This window comes from Meriones unguiculatus, chromosome 9 (assembly GCF_030254825.1).
Source record: "Meriones unguiculatus strain TT.TT164.6M chromosome 9, Bangor_MerUng_6.1, whole genome shotgun sequence".
Classification (NCBI taxonomy): domain Eukaryota; kingdom Metazoa; phylum Chordata; class Mammalia; order Rodentia; family Muridae; genus Meriones; species Meriones unguiculatus.
The window spans coordinates 92,589,664-92,615,627 of record NC_083357.1 but is presented as its reverse complement, the minus strand read 5'-3'; the positions used below and the strand labels follow the sequence as shown (position 1 = coordinate 92,615,627).

Here is a 25,964-nt window from a genome sequence, read left to right as displayed (position 1 = left end):
ATTACTGAGTAGTAATCCATTGTGTAATGTACCACAATTTCTGTATCCATCCTCAATTGAGTGACATATGGGTTGTTTCCAGATTCTGGCTACTATGAATAAAGCTGCTATGAATATGGTTGAGCAAATGTCCTTGTTGTACAGTTCAGCACATTTTGGATATATGTCTGGGACTGGTATAGCTGGATCTTGAGGAAGCACTGTTCCTAATATTCTGAGAAAGCATCAGGACACTTTTTTTAAATTTTCTTTCTTTTTATTTTTTATTATTAGTTACATTTTATTAACTCTCTACCCCAGCTCTATCCCATTCCCTCATTCCCTCCCAATCCCTCCTTATGTCGCTCATCTCCTCCCTGCCCCTTTCCAAGTCCACTGCATTTATTTGTGTAAATTAGTGTATTTACATAAATTAGTATATTTAAAATAAGTAGCCATTTGTAATATCTCGCAACTTAATTTTTCCTTTTCGAATTCTTTTTTTTTCCCTTGACATAGTCTCTCTTCTTCCTAAATATTTATTTTGTAACTTTTGTTATTGGCTTCAAACAAAATAACATCACATTAGAAGAGATTCTATATATTATGAAAATGAAAATCATGTTCAAAGTTAAATTTTGCTTCTATCGTCATGATTGGCTTGGGTTTCTCTCAGCAGAGCAATGGTCTCCTTGTTCATTTTCAAATCCTGAGAAACAATACTCTCCAAGATCTTACATTGGTAATTTTGAAACATCAAATGGCCTTCTTTTAACACTGCAATATACTTTCAATACTAAAGGAAAATAACAAATCCAATAATAAGAAGAAAACAAGGTTGTTGAAGAGCAACGGGACAGTATATATGGCAGGGGGAAAGCAACCACTCCATTGTTAAGACACTTACTAAATTTCTTCTTGAGGTCTGTGGTGAATAATTCTATGAACAATCAGCTTCCATGGCAGTCACAAATATTAATCTGAGGTAGCAACATTTAATGGTTTTCAGTCACCAGGGAGCTACAGAAGTGTGGACAATAGGAAAAAAAATCAAAAGCATGTGTAGTTTGATATTTATCTCATTGTGAGAAGAGTAAACAAATCCTATGCTCTCAATGTAACAAACTGATATTTGTTCAGCTCATCCAAATATACTGTGGCTTAACTACAAGCATAAGAAAATAATAACTACGTCTTATCCTGTTAGAAATGCTTATCTTACACCGGTGTTAACACATTCCAACATATGATAATATTTCTAGTATGAAGAAAAATAAGCTTCTATTCTAACTTAATCCTGAAGTTTTCTTTCTAGTAGAGAGATTTTGGGGGCAGCTTATTTCATATCCAACTTTTAAAAACCTTACAAAGTTGAAGCCCAGTGGAATGAATATTAGGTGGGAGGATTATTGCAATCCCTTATTGACGTGCAAGATGCATTCACCTTGATGTTTTTGCAGAAACTGATTTAACTGATGATGATCAAAAGAGAAATGTCGAGCTTTGATCAGAATAAATCTAAAGAGAGTTGAAATCTGCAAATACAAAGTGATTGAAATTCTTTCTCCGTCTTCCGTTAGTGAAATGAGAAAAGCCAAAAAATATGGATACCTTATAATTAGTGTGAGACAAATTACAAATTAAAAGAGTCTGCTTAAAGATGATAAGACTAAAGAAAAATAATGTTTAATTGACGGCATGCATTGTTAATGAAATGATAAAATCAAGTGTCCCTAGTGCAAATCAGAATGCAGTGTCTTTAATTGCTGTTCTGAACATTATTGGCATCATATTCACAGCTGCTTCTACCATACAATTGAAATACTTGAAATAAAATGTGTCAGAAGTGAGGGAGAATTGTTGGTCTTTTTTTGTATCTAGTACCATTTGCTCTTTAGAGGACTATCCATCGCTTCCATGTATAATGTTCTGGTCACTCACAAATTTATTCATCTCCAGGCCAGCAGAGTTCATACATTAATTAGGCAAATGGTCAAAGTGTAGATGAAGGCAAGGATAAGTGTTAGGTGTATAATAGCCACCAGATGTATAATTTTATGCTCATAACTTTAGAAAAGGGTAACCAGGCCAAACAAAGCAAAAGTGAGCAACATCAATATAAAAATTTGCTAATTAAAATTTAATTGTATTAAAGTGTCAAATGTTTATCAGTGATATTGTGACAGTACTGTCAGGTCGTAGCTTTGAAGAGAAATGATGAGATTTAAAAATTTCTTTGGCTGCAGCTGTGTTTAACATGCTAATATTTATACACAAGTCAAAGATCAAGAATCCTTAATTGGTTCTGTTTTAGCATGTATGCTTGTGTCTCCAAAATAACATTCACAATGTATACAGAGATTACGAATATATACCTTTCCTGAATTTGTAGTTGTTTCTACATGGTCTTTTTAGAATGTCTTAAAAATTCACTGTTGTCAGATCATCTGGAGGTATCTCCATCCCCGATCTCAAGCTGTTCTACAGAGCAATAGTAATAAAAACTGCATGGTATTGGCATAAAAACAGAAAGGAGGATCAATGGAACCGAATAGAAGACCCAGAAAAAAACCCACATATCAATGAATACTCAATTTTTGACAAAGAAGCCAAAACCATTCAATGGAAAAAAGACAGCATCTTTAACAAATGGTGGTGGTCCAACTGGATCTCTACATGCAGAAAAATGAAAATAGATCTATATTTATCACCCTGCACAAAACTAAAGTCCAAGTGGATCAAAGACCTCAACATAAAAACAGATACTCTAAATCTGTTAGAAGAAAAAGTGGGGAATAGCCTAGAACTCATTGGCACCAGAGACAACTTCCTGAACAGAACACCAACGGCACAGGCTCTAAGAGCAACAATCAATAAATGGGACCTCATGAAACTGAAAAGCTTCTGTAAAGCAAAGGACACCATCATCAAAACAAAATGACTGCCTACAGATTGGGAAAGAATCTTCATTAACCCTTTATCTGACAGAGGACTAATATCCAGTATATACAAAGAACTAAAGAAGCTGAAAAGCAGCAAACCAAGTAATCCAATTAAAAAATGGGGAACAGAGCTAAACAGAGAATTCTCTGTAGAGGAATATCGAATGGCAGAGAAACACTTAAAGAAATGCTCAACCTCACTAGCCATCAGGGAAATGCAAATCAAAACGACCCTGAGATATCACCTTACACCCATCAGAATGGCCAAGATGAAAAACCCAAGTGACAACACATGCTGGAGAGGTTGTGGAGAAAGGGGAACCCTCCTCCATGGCTGGTGGGAATGTAAACTGGTACAACCACAGTGGAAATCTATCTGGCGTTTTCTAAGACAATTAGGAATAGTGCTTCCTCAAGACCCAGCTATACCACTGCTAGGTATATACCCAAACTTTGCACAAGTACACAAAAGACATATTTGCTCAACCATGTTTATAGCAGCTTTATTTGTAATAGCCAGAACCTGGAAACAACCCAGATGTCCATCAATGGAGGAATGGATACAGAAATTGTGGTATTTTTACACAATGGAATACTACTCAGCAATCAAAAAGGAGGAAATCATGAAATTTGCAGGCAAATGGTGGGATCTAGAAAAGATCATTCTGAGTGAAATATCCCAGAAGGAGAAAGATAAACACGGTATATACTCACTTATATGGACCTATAAGATGTGATGAACATAATGAAATCTATACACCTAAAAAAGATGATCAAGAGAGTGGACAGGGGGTAAGATGATCAATCCTTGTTTAGAAAGACAGATGGGATGTGCATTGAACGTATGACAGGAGTCTACTGAAGGCATTTGAAAGACTCTAACTAGCAGTGTTTTCAAAGCAGATACAAAGACTCATAGCCAAACCTTTGGCAGAGTACAGGGATCATATGAAAGAAGAGGAGTTAGTATGATGGGGAAAGGATAGGAGTTCCACAAGGACCAAATATATCTGGGCACAGGGTCTTTTCTGAGACTGACATTCAACCAAGAACCATGTATGGATATAACCTAGAACCTCTGCTCGGATGTAGCCCGTGGTAGCTCAGTAACCAATTGGTTTCCCATAGTAAGGGGAATAAGGACTATTTCTAACAGGAACTCAATGGCTAGCTCTTTGACCTCCCCACTCCCCAAGGGAGGAGCAGTCCTGTTAGGCCACAGAGGAGGACTTTGCAGCCAGTCCTGAAGGTACCTATTAAAACAGGATCAGATGAATGGGGAGGAGGCCCCCTCTATCAGTGGACTTTGAAAGGGGCAGGGTGGAGATGAGGGAGGGAGGGTGGGAATGGGAAGGAATGAGGGAGTGGGATACAGCTGGGATACAGAGTTAATAAAATGTAACTGATAAGAAAAAAATAAAATTAATAAAAAATTCACTGTTGTCAATCAGAAATATTTTTATTAAAATGCAAAAGAAGCATAAATGCACTGGTTCACAGTGGTGAATCCGTATACGTGCAGTAAGTTCTTCTCCAGTTATCTGATTTCAGAATGAGCTTATTTATGAAAAAATCTCATGAAAAGATATTTTCTGCCTTGCTTTTAATTCTAATAAATGTATGAATAAGGAAGCTACATATAAATGCATAATCTGCACACAGAGAAACAGCTGTATGTGACTTCTATAAAACATAAAGTATTGTGACTACTTATTTATGTGCATTTGTGAGCATATGAGTTTTGTATATAATGAATATACAGGTATCTACAGAATTGAAAGGACGTTGAAGTGTCTGGAACTTGAGCTACAGGCAATTTTGAGCAACCTGTATGTATTGGGAACTGATGGTGGGGCCTCTGGAAGACCAGTTAATAGTTTTTAACTGTTCACCCATATTCCCAACTTCAGAAGCCTTTTAAAAGTCTTATAGCCAATAGTTCAGCACTTATTTTGTGTTTCCTTCCTCTGTTTTAGCCTTTCCATCCCCTGGTCAATGCATTGCTGCATTGTTTTGGTTTCATCAGTGGTTGATGGCCCATCTGTTAATTGCTCTTTGGATGAGTTTCTCTGCTGCTGACAGGGAAAGATTGGATTGAATTTTATACCAGGGTCTTCAGAAGGCCTCTTGAGGTGTTTACCAATGGCAAAAAGTTAACTTGACTGTTCCTTGTTGATCTGCATTCATTAGTCTAATGCTGTCCATTGATATATCTTTTGTATAGTAGAGAAGGCTGGGCCCTTCTTTTTTGATAATCTCTAGAAAAACAAACAAACAAAAACCATTGTTTCTAGGATTGCTTTGCCCACAGTTCCTATTCAAATGACCTGGATTACCACAATTAAAATATCTGAAATTTTTTTTTTAACCTTTAGAAATTCTCCTGCTGGAGTAGCATCACAAACATGAGATCCAATATGAGATATATTTCTTATCCATTCTTCTTTTGGTGCTGATCTTGCCTTTAAAAATCTAATCACTCTGAATTAGCATATTCAAAAGCCATAGATTCAACTAAAACATGTCCGAATTCTGAATCTGATACTATTCTACTTACAGCTGATATCAGTCTTTGCAACAGATCAGACCTCTTTCCTAATTCTTCCACCTTATCCCAAGCATTTAAAAATAAATAATATAGCACCAAAAATGTTCATCAAATTCAAGCTGCCTTTGTAAGCCAGCATATTGACCTTCACCTAGCAAATGGTCCTGGAAAACATTAACAAATATAGACTTATGGCTCTGTTCTAGTACTCTAGCTTCCTCTTTCTACCATGTACATCATTTTAAATGAGGAGCAGCTTCCAATATGGCTGTTGCTAAATATTGCCAGTCTTGGATATAATTTTGTTCTAAGTTTCCCATGAATTTAATATCTGCTTTACATGAGGTGAATACATGCCAAAAGAAAAGATGGCTTCCTTAAATCTCTTTAAAGCTAGTATGTCTATAGGATTCCATTTAATGTCTTCATAACCTTGGGGCTGCCTATCATCTCCCTGTCTCCATTAACCAAAGTTGGTTTTCTAATGATGCCAGCCGGGCCATGCTTCATGTGGTGGGATGTTAAGTTCCTATCTAAATCACTCTGTGTCTAGGTATTTTTCTCATTTTTATTTATAACTCTCTTTAAATTTTCTTTTACATTTTGTATTTTTCTTGTTTTTTTTTTTTTTTCTATTTCTAAATCTTTTTTCTTTAAGATGGCATGGAAAGCCACTGTGACTGTTAAGGATAAAATATGAATTAACAAAATGGTAATAATTGAAATCAGCATTGAGCTAAGTTTAGTTAAGTCATTTAGCTTTTTATTTCCTGCTTCTATTTTCAAGCCATCTAAACTAGTAATATACAGGGCCCTGATGCCTTGTTTTATGGTATTTCCCCTCCTTAACTCCCTCCTTGAGGACTTCCCTGGGGACTTACTAAATCTGATGGCTTCTCAGTTTGTCTGAGTTGACATGATTCTCTTGTTGGTGCAATACACTGGGACCACCAAAATGTTGTTTTTGCAAACTGTTCAAGTTTACCAATAAAGAATCCAGAGCCAGATTCTGGGGTGAAAGCCTGCTAGCTTAGTAACATGGCAAAAGCACCCAGCTGACCTTCCTCTTCAACTGACATCCCCAAAAGAAAATGGGCTCCTTCCCCATGTTGTCTAAAAAACACCCACAAACTGAATGTTCCTCCCTTCTCCTTCCTATGCATCTTCCCTTCCATCCTTCTGATTTCCTCTTACTTATTATGGTTTTTCCTATGTTCACTGTCAGCTGGTTGCTAGCTCTGCCACTTGACCTAGAGCTAACTTTATTTAATCCTATTTGCATTCCTTAAGAATTGGGTCAAAGGTGTGCTAGGGATGAGCCACATCACACCTTGAAACAGGTTTTTCCAGTAAACAATACAATCTTGGGGTTCAGAGTATGATCAAATATATTGCAACATTGTACAGTTAAGGATGCTTTTATAAAATTAAGCTGCAAATCTTATGTATCTATGACGGCACTGGAACGGAATACTACTCTCTAAATTTTGCAGAATGAATGAGCAAGTGTTCTAGAATTTATTAGGATACATATGTTCAAAAGGGGAGTAATGCTCATGTAGAACACAGACTGACTTATTTCAGCTTTAGAAAATCTGAGCTTCCTCACAGTGAAATAATAGAATCATGCTCAATAAGTACATGTTAATCATAAATTATAGCAGCTCAAATCCCACTTCACTTGTGACTAATAAAACCTCTGATTTTGGTTAATTTTATGAGCTCTACTTGTTTTGATTATGTCATTATTATTATTATTGGAATTGCAAGTTTTCCAATTACTTATCATCTTAAGGTAATCAGAGCTTTCTGCATTTGAAATAAAATTAATGAATCAGCTTCTTTTCATATAAAGTCTCCCCTTGTTTCATTAAATATTCAAGGTAGAGTCAGTTGTCTCTGACAAGCTTTACAAGTCAGTTTGAAACAGGACACATGAAAATGTCTTTTGCTTCTGCTTTTTTTTTCCCCATTTATATTCACATATAAAGATCCTCAAGTCACTTCGACAAAATACTGATTAGGTCATTAGAATGATTTCAGTGAAGGGTAATGGAACTTGGAATGTAATGTGAAACTCTTTTTGCTTAGGACTACTCAGTGTCATCATCCAGGCTACAAACTGATGGTTTATCTATAGGTAAGCTGGCTTCTTCTATGGGAGTCCGGGCTGTGCCAGCCTAGCAGGTACTGGAACAGTTGCTGATGAAGAGCCGCAGCACTAGTAAAGCAAAGAATACTACACACTTTCAGCATTTCTGACTGGTTTTTCTTTCTGTGTCTGTCTGAGAGCATAGGCAGAGCTGAAATGTGAACATATAAAAAAAAAATCCATGCTAGATATCAGTAAGATTTGCTTATTCTTGTGAAAAGGGGCAGTAATACCTATGAAACGGTTATTCTGTTGCTTTCAGTTCTGTGAAAACTGACTCCTTTCACTGGCCTCTTACTTAACTAATAGGTTCAGGGTATATTTAAATTAGATGAAATATCCATCTCCTATAGAATCTCTTAAAGACTGAACAATAGAAATGCCTACAAGTACTTTCTCTGCATGACAACTATTCTAGCATATTGAAACAAGTTATTTTCTGCAGTTTTGGGAATTGACACTATTTTAGCATTTGTTTTTTTCACTTTTTTCAAACAAAAAATGCAAAAGACTTTATGAAGTTCACTTGTCAAAAGAATATCACTTTTAATTGTAATGAATTTTGTTTAGAGATTTTGTAAAGAGATCCAATAGTAGAAAAAGACTGGAAAATATTTTCTTAAATTACAGCAAATAAAGATTTAATTTTGAAAAAAAATATAAGGTATTGAAGAGGTTATTTAGTTCATTTGGTGAAATACTATTCTTGCATATATGAAGCCTTGGGTTCAATCCCCAACATTATTAGACAAAACTGCTTAAAAAATGAAAAGACCTAAGTTGCTTGGATTTAATCCACTTATTTTTTAGCAAGAAAATATAACAACATGAAACATAATAAGATAAAATGAAAAACTTCACATAGAAGTTAAATGAGGCAAAACAAGAGAAGGAAAAACCTAAGAGAAGGCATAAAAATTAGAGACTTATTCATTTACATATTTTATGGAGTCCCATAAAAATACTACATTGAAAGCCATACTATATACAGAAAAGGACCCAGTACAGACCTGTGGGGGGTCTGTGATTGCTGCTTCAGTCTCTGTGAGTTCATGAGATTCGCTCAGTTGACAGAATGGCTTGTTTTCCTGGTGTCCTATACTCCCTCTATGTCTTTCACTCTTTCTGCCTTTTTTTTTTTCTAATGGTTCCATGAATTCTGAGAAGAGAGATATATTAGTGACATCTCATTTCAAACTGGAAGTTCCAAGGTGTCTCTCTCTCTTACACACACACATTCCCCTTCTGTTTTTCTCTCTTTCTCTCAGTTCTGACTGTGAGTCTGTATTTGTTCACATCTGCTTGAAGAGGAAGCTTCTCTGATTATGGTTCAGAAGGCCTTGATCTATGAGTATAGCAGCATATCTTTAGGATCATTTTATCACTGCTTTTTATTTTTTTTTTATTTTGAACAGCAGTTCTTTGTTTTACCCTATTTCTCAGGGATATCTAGTCTCTGGCTCTTGTTCACTCAAGCAATTGGGTATGGGTTCCAGCTAGAGGAGTGGCCAGTAAATAGGTTAAATCAGAAAATGGTTTGGTTACTTCCACAAGCTTTGTGCCACCGTTGCCCTAGCTTCCTTGCAGGCAGGACAGTATTTTAGATCAACGATTCGGTGGCTGGGCTGGTGTATATTTTTCACTCTTGGTAGCTTGCAGAGTACCTTCCCATGAAAAAGATTGTAGAAGAGAGTGGTATAGGGTCTATGTAGACTCCAGCTTGACCTCCTCATGATCAGTGAATTACAGGTTGTTATCTTCAGCCACAGGGTATTGCTGGCAGTTTGTGGAGAACGGCCTATTCCTAAGCCTGGTTGGGCTTTCCATGGGGCACCTTTGGCCAACAATTCAAGTGAATGTAACCCAGTCCCACTACTGGAAGTTTTCTTTGTTGACAAGAAATGGCAAGTTGGGACACTGTCTCCCCCATTTTTTGGAGACTTTATTAGGATCACCTTCACATATTTTTGGAAGATTCTGCAGTGCTATATTTTTATAGTAAACCTCAAATACTCCTCAAATCTAGCTGTCTGTCACAGCATTCCCTCCCTCAGTTCTATCCCCCACATCTACTCCATCATCCTATACCCAGGCCGTTTCTGTCCCAAGTTGATCCATAAAACCTATTTTATTTTTTCCTCCTAGAGATATCCATGTACCTCCACGGTCCCTTTTTCCATTCCTAGCCTCACTTGGTCTATGGATTGTAACATGGTTAGAGTTTGCTTAGAAGCTAATATCCACATATAATTGAATATATACTTTACTCTATATCTTGGTTGTCTCACTCTAGAAAAAAATGACTGTAATTAACATAAATTATAGAAATTATACTAGCTCTCTGCCTTTTAAAATTACATTTTAATCATTATTAATTTTTACTGAATTTTTTTAAAAAATATTATTGGTGTTCTAAGAATTTTTTACAATGAGATTTAATCATTTTCCTCCCATACCTACTGCTCCCAGGTCCATCACCACTTCCTTACCTACCAGACTTATGTCCTCATTTTTTTCTTTTACATGCATCAAGTCTAAATTACTTTGAGCATACATTTATCAATATGTATGCATGCTTCCACTGGACTTACCAGGATCTACATTCTTAGAGAAAATGGAATCTTGCTTCTCAAGCAACTATTAGTTGTCAATAACATATCAGTTAGGGTTGAGAATTTGTACCCACCTCTCCTCTCCGTGCTAAGATCTAAAATGGTTTGAGCTTCTGTAGGTATTATGTATGTTGTCATAAACGCTATGAGGTCATATGCACAATTTTCTTGTGCTGACCACAAGATGCTGTTTTCTTATATTCATCCACTGTCTATCTCTCTTACATTCTCTCCACGTTAGCTTCAGTAGGTTATTTTTGAGTCCTGGAAGGAAGGGGTATGATAGAGATGTCCCATTTAAGGCATTTTAATCTCTTATTCTATACACCTGGATGGTTACCTATCTCTCAGTTAATCTTCATCTACCACAAATAAACCTTTCTCAGATGAGTGTTGAGAGTTGCATTAATCTCTGGAAATAAATCATCCACAAATCAGGAGAAATAAACCCATAAGGTTTCTCTTTCTTGTCTGGGTTCTCTTACTCAAGATAATTGTTTAAAGCTACACCCATTCAACTGTGAATATGGTAATTTAAATAAACCCATAACATTCAGTAAGATGGAAGTTGTAGTTTAAATGTCTCCCCTCTAAAATTCCCAAACACAGACGAGTGAAGCATAAAATTCTACCAGATCTCAAATTATTTAGTATAAAAGAAAGAAAAAAGGAAAAAAAATAGTTTCTCTTTTCCTTTTAAATTCAGTATTACCCTTATCCCCAAACCAGAAAAAAAAAAAAAAAAAAAACAAAAAAAAAAAAACAAAACAAAACAAAAAAAAAAAACAGGAGAAAAATAATTATTGTTAAATGTGGACTAAAAGATTCTCCATAAAATACTTACAAACTTATAGGTCTAGTATCCACTTATAACTGAGTATATACCTTGTGTGTCTTTCTGCTTCTGGTCTACCTCACTTGGGATGATCTTTTCTAGTTCCCACCATTTGCCTGCAAATTTCAGGATTTCCTTGTTTTTAATTGCTGAGTAGTATTCCATTGTGTAAATGTACCACAATTTCTGTATCCATTCCTCCACTAAGGGACATTTGGGTTGTTTCCAGGTTCCTCCTTCCCGCAGGGAGGAACAGCCTTGTGAGGAGGACAATGCAGCCAGTCAGAGACGAAACCTGAGAAGTTGGGGTCAGATGGAAGGGGAGGAGGTCCTCCCTTATCAGTGGACTTGGCAAGGGACATAGGAGGAGATGAGGGAAGAAGGGTGAGATTTGGAGGGAATGAGGGGGAGGCTTACAGCTGGGATACAAAGTAAATAACCTATAATTAACATAAAAAATAAAAATTATAAAAAATTAAATGGAGGAAAAAATACATCTTAATTAAAGAATACATTGAAGAGAACACACTCCCAGCTTCATTGCACAGAGGCAATAATAGTTCAACAAAGGTAAATAAACAAATATAATTCACTGCAAAAACAGCATTAAGGACATAAATCACATAAGCAACTCATTAGATGCAGAAAAAGAACTTTCATAAAATACTACATTTAACATCCTTTTAAAAATCCTGCAGAATCTAAGAATACGAGGGGCAAATATCATCATCATAATAATTAATTTTATATAATAGTTTAGAGAAAAATATTTTCAAATATGTAGAAGTCTGTTGATAAATTTTTTATTCTTTTACTGATGCCAATTTGTGATATTTTAAGAAGTCTCTATGATGCAAATACTTGTACTGTAATTATTTTTTTTTTTTACTTTTAATATTAATTGACTACATATACTTTAATAAGCCTGAAATGTTGTAAGGAACATAAATCCAAACATTTTAATTTTGTTTAATTGTGAAATACGTTAAGTAGGCTTAATATTTTAAAGAAGTAAGTGTATATGTTATGTTAGATGGCACAAAGGATCATTATGAATATTGTCAAAAATGATGAAACAAAAAAAATCAAACAAATTTCATCAAAAATTTTGTCCAGTTCATACATCCATACATATTTACTCTGTTAATGACAAGCTGTGGTATTAAGCTAACATTTAACTTGTACAATAAACATTATTTACCATAAGCGTTTTATAGGTAACAAAACTAAATGAATTAGAAGCACTTCAATGATCAACATCTATAACCATTTTTAAAATAAAAATGAAGTTACTGCTGAATTGTGATTGACAATTATTTTCAGCTAAAGAGTTGGAAATTTGACTGCAAATTTCATGATTTCCTTGTTTTTAATTGCTGAGTAATACTCCATTGTATAGATGTACCACGATTTCTATATCCATTCCTCCACTGAGGGACATCTGGGTTGTTTCCAGCTTCTGGCTATTCCAAATAAAGCTGCTACAAACATGGTTGAGCAAATGTCCTTGTATACTTGAGCCTCTTTTGGATATATGCCTAGGAGTGATATAGCTGTGTCTTGAGGAAGCGCTATTCCTAATTGTCAGAGAAAGTGCCAGATTGACTTCCAAAGTGGTTGTACAGGTTACATTTCCACCAGCAGTGGAGGAGGATTCCCCTTTCTCCACATCGTCTCCAGCATGTGTTGTCATTTGAGTTTTTGATCTTAGCCATTCTGATGGGTTTAAGGTCATATCTCAGGGGCGTTTTGATTTGCATTTTCCTGATGACTAAGGACTTTGAGCATTTCTTTAAGTGTTTCTCTGCCATTTGATATTCCTCTATCGAGAATTCTCTGTTTAAGTCCACAAGGAGAGCAACAGAACCCAAAAATCTGGGCACAGGGGTCTTTTCTGAGATTGATACTCCAACCATGGACCATTCATGGAGATAATGTAGAACCCCTGTGCAGATGTAGCCCATGAAATTTCAGTGTCCAAGTGGCCTCCATAGTAATGGGAACAAGGGCTGTCTCTGACAGGAACTGATTGGCCTGCTCTTTGATTATCTCCCCCTGAAGGGGGAACAGTCTTACCAGGCTACAGAGGAAGACAGTGCAGCCACTCTTGATGAGATCTGATAGGCTTGCATCAGAAGGAAGGGGAGGAGGACCTCCTCCATCAGTGGACTTGGGGAGGGACATGGGTGAAGAAGAGGGAGGGATGGTGGGATTGGGAGGGGGTGGGAAGGGAGCTATAGGGGGGTTACAAAGTGATTAAACTGTAGTTAATAAAAAAGTAAAAAAAAAAAAGAGTTGGAAATCATATTCATGCCACAAAAGACCTTTTATATATGCAACACTAGAAAAAAAATCAAGACAGTGACAGTAGAGTACCATTTGTTGAAATTAATTTAAAGGTATATTTTAATTATCCTCAGCTATTAAATTATTTTACCCAGTAAATTACTAATGTCACTAATAATTTTTAAAGCTTAAAACTCAACAAATAGAGCTAATATTTATTTAAATGGTTTCTTACTTTTATCTTTGTATTTTATCAAAATTAGAACACAGAATTATTTATAAAATAAAATTAATTCATCCTAATTAGCTAAGAGACTCTTTAATATCAATAATATTATATTCAACCATTTTAATATAAAAGACCTTTTGTACACGTATCAAAATTAAATGATTGCTGAGCTTAAGCTGTGAGTCAATTTATTAATCTCAGCAAACTCACATTTAAACATTTTGTTTCCAATGTGAAGATTTCCTAGAGAAAATAGAAAAGAGAGCAAATACATTTGTTTGTTTTATTTATAATATTTAATACCTAGTAAAACGTTGATATTCTATGTTCCAAATGTAAGAGCGATGGCAAAGGAATTAAGTTTCTACGGTCAATACATAGAGCATATACTCAACAATTTAGCAAACACTGTTAACAGTGACTGTGTATTATTCACAGATACTGGCTGACCTTGAAAACCATGCACTATTTAAGAATGATTTGGAATGCCAAAAACTGATTCTGGAAGCAATGAAATACCATCTATTGCCAGAAAGAAGAACTTTAATGCAAAGCCCGAGAACTAAGCCCAGAAAGTCTACAGTTGGAACTCTTTTTGCAGTGGGGGGAATGGATAATAACAAAGGTATGTGATTCTAGACTCGCGTTAACCCACACCCTTGTTGTACCAGGACTCAATCTGAATGAGAGAATTTGCTGATGTTAACAATGTTCACACATCGTTTTACTGAAACAATGCAATTCAAATTTAGGGGAAAACAAAATCTTTTCCTACCTACAGTCCCTGATTCTATGTCTTTAAGTTTCATATTAACTCTGTTCTATTATATTTGAAATAAAAATAGAATTTAAATATTTCTGCTTGGAAAACAAGAATTACAGTGAATGTATTAGAATGAGTCTTGAGTTCTATGGAAAAATTCAGAGCGAGTGGATAGGCATTCTGAGAGTGCAGTAATGAAGCAGCTCCACTACTGAGGAGCTGAACATAGAAGAATGCATAGATAAGAATAAATCAGTACACTGAGTTTAATTAGTATCTCAATAGTTCTTAGTGTGTTTGAAAAAGCAGTATGTACACTTAAAGAATTGAGCTTATTGTTAAAATGTGACAAAAATAAATTTTTGTTCTTTTTATCATTTTAGTTTGTACACAAAACACATATGCACTCACATGTGTTCATTCATGCTTGGACACACAACATACACGCACACCCACACTGTAACACCCAAATTAAAGGCATTGTGTATACTCTGCTGAAAGAAGGTCATTTACTCATTAGAAATGATATTTCTTCAATGAAAATTACTCACATGTGACCAATTGCAGTTTTAAATCTTCAGAAGATAGTATTTAACCTAAAACAAATGTTACAAGTTTAAATAATAAATCAATATTGCCAAAACATCACTATTATGTTCAAAAAAGGACAGGGGTGATATTTGATAGTTTAGTTGTTTAAAATCTGTTAGAAGTTAACTGATTTCTGAAGAATACTTAATGACATTGCAAAGTTGTGTCTGGTATGTTTCTGTTGTCTGCTCTAATACTGATGTACTTATAAAAATTCAAGCAAAAATTTATTTTTATATTTTTCTATTTTTGTTTTAAATTGTTTATTTCTTTAAAAGCACTAACACTGCAATCGATGAATACCGTGATTTTAATATTGTTTCTAGGGCATAAAATAATATGATGGTATGTAATCTGTTGGATGAAATGAGAATTTAAATTTTCTATCCTGAAAGCAGTCTTACTATACTGAAGAAATCCATTAAATATTAAACTTTCTTAGTAACCTTAATTATCTTTACTTTAATATTTACTAATAACCATTCAGATATTATTTTTAAGATTTATTTATTTATTATTTATATAGTACTCTGCCTGGACGTGTGTCTGCAGGCCAGAAGAGGGCATCAGATCACATTAGAGATGGTTATGAGCCAACATGTGGCTGCTGGGAATTGAACTCAGGACCTTTGAAAGAAAAGCTACTGTTTTTAGGCTCTGAGCCATCTCTCCAGTCCTCTGTAACCCCCCAATCAGATATTATTATTGCAATTATCTGGATACAAGAGCATCTTTGCTATAGATCTGCACAATACCAAAAGGGAAATGCAAACACAACACAGCCTCATACTCTGATACAATGGTGTTCTGCCTTCACCATATACCAGGACAGTGGTTGCATAAAGCTTTTTGTAGTAACCAACCAATTTTGAATTGGCTTGAAGCCTACTCCTGGATATGGAACCCATTTCATGACATTGCATTGGTGATCAAGTACTTGATATAAGAAATCCCAGGGACCCAATCTAAAACAAAAAACAACAGCTCTAAATAAAACAAAACAAAGCAGCAATAAAATGACACCAACAATATGTCATATTCTGCTCTACCCATACAGAGATCAGTTCCTTGCTCAGCCATAATTAGAGAAAACAAAGAGTGTAAGAGCCAGAGGGGATGGAGAATACCATGAAAAGAAAGCCCTATAAATAAATGTGACCAAAGCTCATATGAACTCACAGTGACTGACAGTACCATGTACAGGGCTGGTACAGTGGATCCCTCAGATTGTGCTTTCTTAACTGCTTCTACTTCCATTTTCAGGCTTTGGACAGTTTTCTTCATTGCTTTCATGAGTTTAATTTTGTTTTTCTGTATTTCTTTAAGGGATTTATTCATTTCTTCTTTAAAGGCCTTAGCATCTTCATGAGACTTAGCTTAATTTTGTTGGTCATCAGCTATGTTAAGATATCCTGGGCTTGATGTAGAATGATATTTGGGTTCTGATATTGACATATTGCCTGGGCTCCTGTTATTTTTGTTCTTGTGGTGGCCTGTAACCATCTGGTTGTATCTGGTAATGGCTGGTTGTTCCTGGGGTCCACTGGCTTCCAGGAATGCACTCTAGGTGTGAGGTTCAGTAAATGAGGGAGCGCTGGGGGCCAGACTTAGCTCACCTCTGCTGTGTTTGCCTTGCAGCCTGCTGTTTCCTGGGACCACTGTCCTCAGGGAATACAGATAGGGTTGAGGTCCAGTAGATGTGGAAGTGAAGGCAAACACCATCTTGTTGAATTTGTTTTTAAAGTTTTAATATATTTGATAATGTATGCAATGAGAACCAGCAACATATGAATTCTACCTTTTCTAATTATTATGTATTTTGTTTCACTGGCTATTCCACAAAATTATCAAGATCAACAGAAACAGCATATAGGACAGTACTGCCATTTTCTTTAATTTAAAATGAACAGTTTTTATGCCTTAGAGATTTGCTGTAAGAATCTAGTAGGTTTCATAACAAGGCTTGCAAATTCTGAAAGAATGATGAATATTGCATAAGAAAGTACACGGAGGCCTGGGAAACATTAAGTTCTTGCATCTAGAATTCATTTTCTTTAGGCAGAAAGTTAAAGAAAATATCACCTTCCAAATAAGAATCGGGTATTTTGAAAGTAACATTTATTACCTGTGAGTGCTGCCCTATTTTTTACATTCAATAATTACACCTGACCTCTCTTCCTCAGCAGGACAATATGCTCCCTTAATTCTTCTCTCAAGATCTGGCTCTGTCAACTTCTAAGACTAAGCCATGCTTTAGAAACATTGCTAAAGCTAAATTTAGCATCTTTGCATCCATTTTCTGTCTTGACTCCTGTCTCATCTTATATAACGTACAAATCAGAAAATGTCTAGAGTCCACAAACAGCCATACTTTCCTTGGTTCTCCTGAGGATTCTGAGTTCTTAGGTTCTGACTGCTCTGTAGGCCAATCACGGCCATTGGGTCACCCAGGTCATAAACCTGCCAGAAAAGCCTCTGTCAAAGTTCTGGGAAGCCTCACTGCCTGGCTTCTGCGAAAAAACCTTTCCTTTAAGGGAAACAGAAAATAGTCCTGGGCCTATTTTTCTGCATATTGTTGCATTCAGATTTTAGTTGTTTTTTTTTTTTTTTTCAATATAATGCCATTTTTACTTGTGTGCATTTGGAAAAAGAACTAGTGTTTAATTCAGAGCTTCATAGTTACTCCTGTGATAGTTGATTCAAGAGTGTGCATCACAATTAGAAGCAAAGGCCTCTGTGTATTAGAGTGGCAGAATTTTCTACCTGAAATGCCTTGATTTTTTTTTAAGCTACATGATACATTTTAAGTAGCTTGATTTACTTCCTTATTTCCTTCATGTCAATGTATGAATTCCTCTGTATTTGTGCAATTCACAATCGCTTAGATTATTGTACAGATCAAAACTTTGGGATTGCAGAATAAATACATACATGGATCATGAATTATATACCAGTGAAGAATAAATTAATATAAAATCGGAGTGTTATTAGTTATAAATAATCACCAGGGTTAATTTTCAAGTAGGAAATTTTTCATTATAAACTTTATAACGTCTCACAAGCAGAATCTTTTCTTTCTTTTTTATTTTTAATTTTTCTCAATAGATAATCTTATGTGTTTATGTCATAAACTTTTGATAGTTGTTATTTTTCTCATAGTTCAAGTGTTACAAGAGTTTTGAATGTTTATAAAGATCAGTTACTTTTCTATTATTAATTTTGAAGGCTTCACAGATTTTCTAGTATGCTTTCAGACCTTATGACTTTTATGTATGCCGATGATTATTAATATTTAAAGTTGATTTATTTTTTAGTTAAACAGCTGTTATTCCTAAACCGGATGTATACCCAAATCATCACACAGAGACTATTATTTACTTAATTATCGTAGAGCACAATGCTGGGCAATAAACACTCCATCCAAACATCCAAGCTTACATAGCTTCCTCCTATTTAGATTTTCCACATTATACTTGCTATTTAGTCATATCTTAGGTCCGTTTAGTTCTGCTGATGTTTCTTGGGCCTCTTTTCTGGGATCTTTCCTCCCACTCTCTTCCTTCTTCTCCCATCCAAACCAGGATGTTCCACCCTATATTCTCCATTGCTCAACATTGGCTGGTTGTCTTATTAACAATATAGAGAACAAGTGGTGGCATGTTTACACCAACTTGAGACAGGTGATGCTTACAATGAGGGTCACGATGCAATGTCTGGGTTTAAACCATATAGTGGGGCAGAAAAATCAGCATCTGAATGAACAAGGGAAAACTGTATACATTCCACAAGAACATTATACCAACATTTGTATGTGAGCTGTGCATGCGGATAAATGCGCTGTGCATGCGGATACATGCCTGTACTTTCAGCACTTGGGTTGGCTAGGCAGAGACAGGCAGTTCTCTGTGAGTTAGAGACCAGCCAGGTATACGAAGTGGGTTCAGGGCAGCCACAGCTACATTGAGAAACTCTGCCTCGAAGAAAAAAAAAATGTTTTATGTATGTGAAAGGAGAAAACATATATTATATATTAAATTATAACACCTGTAGTGACAGTAGAGGTGATCATTTGTTAATTATTTTGATCAACTTCTAAATTTCTCTGAAGGTTAATTGTGACCATAGTTTGCAGCCTATGTATAAATTCATGATGTCTTTCTGTCTATATAACCTAAGTAAATATTAACCAATAGGCAGAACAGTAATTACAAATTGATGAGTGCCCATCATTCCTTGTTCATTTTTCCTAACCATAAAGGCAGCTCTTTATAGTTTTGTATTTGTTATTTAATATGACTTTTAGCAAACATCTGCTGAATTTAGATTGCAACTATTTTAATTGACCTTCATGGATGATCAGAACGAAGACTCTCACATAAATAAAGTACTTGCTATAAAGTATAAAATTATATAATAGTATTGACTTTATATTGATATGAAATTCACCTTTGTTCATACTATTTTGAAGACTTGAAATGCAGAAAGTAAATAGATGATTATCATTATCTGAACAGCTCTTTCCTTTGAACCTTTTTTAATTTTAATTTTATTAATTACAGTTTATTCACTTTGTATCCCAGCTGTAGCCCCCTCCCCCATTCTCTCCCAAACTCATCCTCCCTCCCTCTTCTTCTCCTACACCCCTCCCCTAGTCCAATGATAGAGGAGGTCCTCCTACTCTTCTATCTGGCCCTAGTCTATCAGGTCTCATCAGGACTGGCTTCATTGTTTTTCTCTGTGGACTGAACCTTTAAGGCTGTAAAAGTACTAAGGATTTGGATATTTTTCCTCCAACTGACCATTAGGAAAACTTAAGCTGTTCCATCTATGAAATATATTTCGAATGTTAATATATAATACAGTTCCTATGATGAGCTGATACTAACAGTATTTGGTGGTTCAGTTTTTTTTAATTTTTTTTAATTTTATTTTTTTCTTATCAGTTACATTTTATTAACTCTGTATCCCAGCTGTATCCTGCTCCCTCATTCCCTCCCAATCCCACCCTCCCTCCCTCATAGGTAGTTCAGTTTTAATTTGGCAGTTTATCTTATTTTCTACTAATCAGTTAGCTAAGGAAGAGAATAAATGCATGTTTACATCACCAAACTTGAATTATTTTTATCACTCATTAATTCACACTGATCCTGAGATGTGCTAAGAATGTCATTTGTAAGGTGATAAAAGCCGAGCATGTTATGATTCTTACTACGTTTTCTCCTTAAAGGTAGTCTTGATCATACCTAGTGTTCACATTAACAAACATATGTCTCAGAGGAGCTCAATGCATTTCACAATATTAGGAAAAATATAATGTGAGAAATGAGATACTTGAAAGAACAAACGTGCTGTATTAGATCAAATTGTTTGCCTAACTGAAACATTTGCTTCAACCACACCTCCCTTCCCCTTACCAACCTTTCTCTATACCCGATAACTCACCACTTTTCTGCTCTCACCTTTGAGATCACCATTTTCAGGAACCTCACACTTATACCCCTTATTTTTATCTTCCTTTGTTTCCCTTATTTCATTTAGCTAATTTTCACATGACAAAAAATTTCATATGAAATATACAATACAATGCAGACATACATGTTTTCTTTCACATAACTGATTATATCTAGAGTAAATTGTAATCATTAAATACAATTTAAGATTCTACACAATAAAATTACATTCTCCAATTTAAGAAAGGAATTATCATCTGATCAAGATGGGTTGTTTAAGCAGTTCTTGGATTTTTGCTTTTCCACCTGAAATTGAGAATTGTTCTTTCAAGTTCTGTAAAGAATCGTGTTGGTACTTTTATGGGAACTGAATTGGATGTGTAGATTGCTTTTGGTAGGATGACCATTTTCCCTATGTCAATCCTATCATTCCATGAGCATGGGAGATCTTTCGATTTCTGATATCTTCAATTTCTTTTTTCTGAGACTTGAATTTTTTTTTTTTTTCAAATAGGTGTTTCACTTGCTTGGTTAGAGTCACACCAAGGTGCTTTTGTTATTTGTTGTTATTGTGAATAGGAATCTCTATTTTCAGCAACCTTACAATTCTAGTTGCACTGAAAACAGGTATTTTCATTGTCAATGTATTCAAGATATTTTATAGAATTTGAACATATGAAATGTTGGAATCTAACATTGATAACTAATGCATTTGAATAAATAATATGATTTTAATGTCATATTAGATTATCATTTTTCTACTCATCTATCCATGTCAGTGCTGTAGACATTTATTTGGTTCCCCTCAGCTAAATCAGTGTGTGAATTATTAACTAGATTATGACAGCTACATAGAAAAATATACATTTAACCCTGGTGAAATGCACTCATTGTAGGTGTTTGGTGCATAAGTTTTGACAGATGCTCACAGCTGGGAGACCAAAGCCATCACCATTACCCTAGGGAGCAGTGCCATTACTCCTAATGTTTCTTGTGTCATTTTACAGTCAGTGTTCCTCTCTGTACTTAGAAAGACTAACATGGCTATTCTAGGGCAAAGGCTTGGTGGGTAGAGTGAATGCATGCTGCGAAAGCATGAGACATGAAGACATGCACATAAAAAGCTGTTTTTGCAGCACACAAAAGGGTAGAATATGGGACAATACGGGGACTTGTTTAGCTCATCTAGATGAAATGATGAGCCCTAGGCTCTGAGACAGATTCTTTTTATAATATACATTATGTATTAATATGAATGAGTAAATCATTATTAATTAATAGTATTGATTTTTTTATTATTGTTAATATTATTGTCTTCATGTGGGACTCCTAACAGCAAGAGCAGAGGCTGTCTCTGACTACATTGCTTGCTTTTGGATTCCTTTTCCTTAACTGGGCTGTCTTGCCTAGCCACAACAGGAAGAGATACCCTTAGAGCTACTACACCTTAATATGCCAAGATGAGCTGAGAGCTATGGGAGGCCTCCCTCTGAGCCTCTTCTGAGTGAAAGGGAGCATGGGAGGATGGTGGGGGAGTGAGGTGAGAGAGAGGGACTGAGAGCAGAGGAGAAAGGAGAACCTGGAATTGTGAGATAAAATTAACTAATTAATAAAAATTTAACAAAAATATTAATAAAAATAATTTGTTTAAATAAAAAAGTAACGGAAAAATCCCTACTTTTGAGAAGCTACAACAATGTCCAATGAAATCATAAGAAGTGCTGATGTCACTACTCCTAAATATTACAAAATCTATTAGCTATTTTTTACCTATTCTCAAACATTGTATTTAAATTTTCACATTTTCTTCAATATTATGACTGTTAAATATTCTTTGATATACTATATTATAAGAAGCATTTTAATTACTGCAAATATATTGAAAATTTTATGTAACATATTTGCACTCAAATTATTTTGGGTCTTTACTTATAAAAATGTTTTAGGAGCAATCTTTAATGTAGTCCAGAAATACAATAAAAATGCTTTGTACATAAGTATGTACACACATTAATATATGAGATACTATGAAGAGAAAAATGATGAATAAAAATTCAAATAAATACAGATATTTAATTTATTCAATTATACCAAACAATAGGAGTATCTATTTGTACACAAATATACAAACACACACACACACACATACAAAGAGGAGGACAATAATAAGAGTGAGGTCAGACTTACCTTCTTTGGCATATGTTAGAAAAGAAAGGAACATACTAAAGTTCTAAAAAGTTCCATGATCTAGGTGTTGAAAAACACAAGTGAACATTTTATTACCCTTCTGTTTTATATGTGTCCTGTACAAGCAGATCAGAGTTGAAGGCGGTGATAGAGCCTTACCTGGCTATCTCAAAGTTCTTGACACAATCCACTGCAACCTATCTCTCAGTTATGGAGACTATTAAAATTATTTCATTTTGCGTCATTAACAAAAGTAACAAAATTCCACCAGACAGATAATACTGTGCAAAATATTTTAAATGTGGGTACAGGACAAGCAAGATTCTTAAGCAGATTAAAACACTTACTGCCAAGGTAAGGACCTGAATTCATTTTCTGGAATCTCTCCAGAGGAAGGTGAGAATTGATTCCCACAAAGGGGTCTTGTGACACCCACGAGCATGTCATGGTATGGTATGTTCATGATATATGCCAGTCCACGCAGACACACACATATAAAAAGAAAATAAATGAAAAAAATGAATAAGTCTTTATATGTTTATATTTATCTAAGTGGACACAAATATGTGAATGCTATAAATGCAAAGCTTTTTTTACTAATTGAACATTTTACCTTGAACACTGCTAATCAAATTAGTTATCTCAATCTGATCAAATCATTTTAGATGATTACATGTTGAATGGTAACAATGAATTTCTGATAAATTTAATAATAGTTTTCTCTCATATTAAGCAACACAATCTCAGGCCAGCTAGATGGTTCATGAGGGAAATGTGTTTACTACCAAGGCTAAAAACCTTAGCTCAATGTCCAGTCATACAGGTTGGAAAAAGAGGACCCATTCCTTCACAGTGCTCTCTGGAATCCTTGTTTATATTGCCATGTCTATACATATGTGCACAGTTAGTAAATAAATGGCAAGAAAGAAATGTGATCCTTCAAAAATACTAAAATATACTAATTCTAAAGTGAGACTGCAAGGATATTTATCCCATCCCTGATTGTTTGCATTCTTTCCACATTTTTTATAGTACTGAGGTAATAAATAAGTTATTTTCAAATCACCAAATCCAGCTATAATTTCGGTAGTTATGAATTAGTGTCACTATTATTAACCCTGGTGAAAAACAATACACAAAAATCCTGTCTTTTATTGTGGCTTAAACCGTACAAGAAGCTACAACCACAAACAAGGTAAAAATAGTGTGTAAAAATATTAGTCATAGAGAAGAATTAAGTAAGAAAGTCCTCAGGGAGGTAGGGCACATGAGCACTGAGGCTGGAGTGGGTGTGATTGTTGGGGAAACCACATTTACTTAAGAAGCTGCACATGCACAGTGCTGTCTGAAGCTCCTCCTCAACATGAATACATCTTTGTGTTACTTAACCAGCCAGGCTTTGTTACTATCTTCCTTTCTCCCTAACTTTATGGGCATTGTAAGGCAGATGTGAAACTCTACGACCCAAAGGCCAAGCGTAGCCAACCATTTTTGCATGGTTTATAGACCATGTTTCCTAGATTGTAATGATTTTAAAATGATAAAACTCCATGATTGCATTTGGTTTTTCATTTTTTAGATTTACACTTCAGACTCCATAAAGTTTTATTTAGTGTTGTTCATTTGTTTACCTTTATATGGCTTTTTTTATTCTGTGGTGGTCATTCTGTTGCAATGCACAAGGTGACCTACAGAGACTTGTTTCCATTTCTTGGTTCTTTAAAAGAGAGAAAGCAAAATAAGGGAAAGAATGAAATAGAGAGAGAGAAAGAAAATGAATAAGAGGTTCATTTATTGACAATGTAATCATTTATTTCTGTACTTCTAGGAAAATTTTGATCCTAATATTACATTAATTTGACCCAAATATAATGTACCCACTGACTAAGCAATTTTTAAATTAAAATTTTATTTTTATATTAATTACAGTTTATTCACTTTGTATCCCAGCTGTAGCTCCCTCTCTCACTCCCTCACAATCCCATGCTGCCTCACTCATCTCCTCTCATTCCCCTCTCCAAGTTCACTGATAAGGGAAGTCCTCCTCCCTTTCTATTTGACCCTAGTTTATCAGGCCTCGTCAGAACTGGCTATATTGTCCTCTTCTGTGGCCGGGCATGAATAAGCAATTTTACAGTGTCATGCCAAAGACGTCCTCTAGGCAATGTGCTTCTCTTTCTAAGAGCATTCTTAGAAGTTTTGATAGGAAATTAACCTTCCACAATTATTTGTTAAATAGGAAACAAAAGAGTTAAATTTAAACAACAAGGTTAAATGCTTGGATGCAATCCTTAAACAACTGGACATGGAAGTCCATTCTGGTTGCTTGTCCACAATTACCTTTTAACCATCTTTGATGTTTGTTAGAAATTCCCAATTTCAGTTTTGTTCCTCCCTCTCTCTGCCCTCTCTCTATCCCACCTCTCTGTACCTCCCTCTCTCTGTCTCTGTCTGTCTGTCTGTCTGTGTGTGTATGTGTGTATGTGTGTGACTTTCCAAGAGCTTTACTACAAAGAAACAAAATAGAAATATAAAAGACTCAAAATGAGTTACTCTTAGACATTGGATGTAATGCCATGAGATGAACTTATGGTGAGAATATATAAAGGCGTGATTTGTGGACTGGGGAACAAATGGTAAAGTTAATCCCATATGAAATTACTCACAGTGATAATATAATGATTTATTAAATGTGAATTTTGCTGCTTGGAGCCTGGTGTTATTGGACTTAATAGTATCATGCATATCAGAATCATAAAACTGAGGCCTGTTTGTGTTAGACATGAGGCTAAGTTTTGCTACCTGAGAGGAGGAAATAGAACTAATATATCTTGGTATGATCTGCAAGTACCTGCAAGGTTCTTAAAATTATCCTTATTTGTCTGAAGGAGAAAAAAAAAAAGATACTGAAAGATACAGTACTTGAAAGATACTGTTCTCTTGTTGACACAATGCCTCCATGTATGTATCTAACTACAGTGTAACAGCAGACTAGCATATAGCCATTTCACTGACTATTTGGTTTCAGGAAACAAATTAAGTTAAAAATCCAAGAATCTAGAACTAGCAGTGGTGGTGTCCAAGGTCTGAGTAGGTTCAGGAGACCATTGCCCCCAGGGGCGAGACGTGCTCCATGTAAATTGACTAACTCCATGAAAAAAAAAAAAAAATCCAAGACCACAAGCCCAGGAACCCACAATAGGCTGGGCCCTTTCCCATTGACAACTAAATGAGAAAATGCCTTATAGTTAAATCTCATGGAGGCATTTCCTCAACTGAGAGGCTCCTGCCTCTCTCATGACTCTAACTTGTGTCAAGTTGATACAAAACCAGAGAGCATAACATAGCAATAAGTGTGTTGATTTCTAGATCATGTTGTTTATCAGCCAT

The 25,964-nt window shown here is 35.2% G+C and overlaps 1 protein-coding gene across 2 annotated transcripts in view; it reads left to right on the top strand.

Moving 5' to 3' along the window:
• Klhl1 (kelch like family member 1) overlaps positions 1-25,964 on the top strand; it is a 416,934-nt gene that overhangs the window by 278,317 nt on the left and 112,653 nt on the right. For both annotated transcript variants that reach the window (XM_060391518.1, XM_060391519.1), the window contains exon 6: positions 14,022-14,208. In XM_060391518.1, the coding sequence (XP_060247501.1) occupies positions 14,022-14,208 (187 nt within the window). The remainder of the gene's footprint in view (positions 1-14,021; positions 14,209-25,964) is intronic.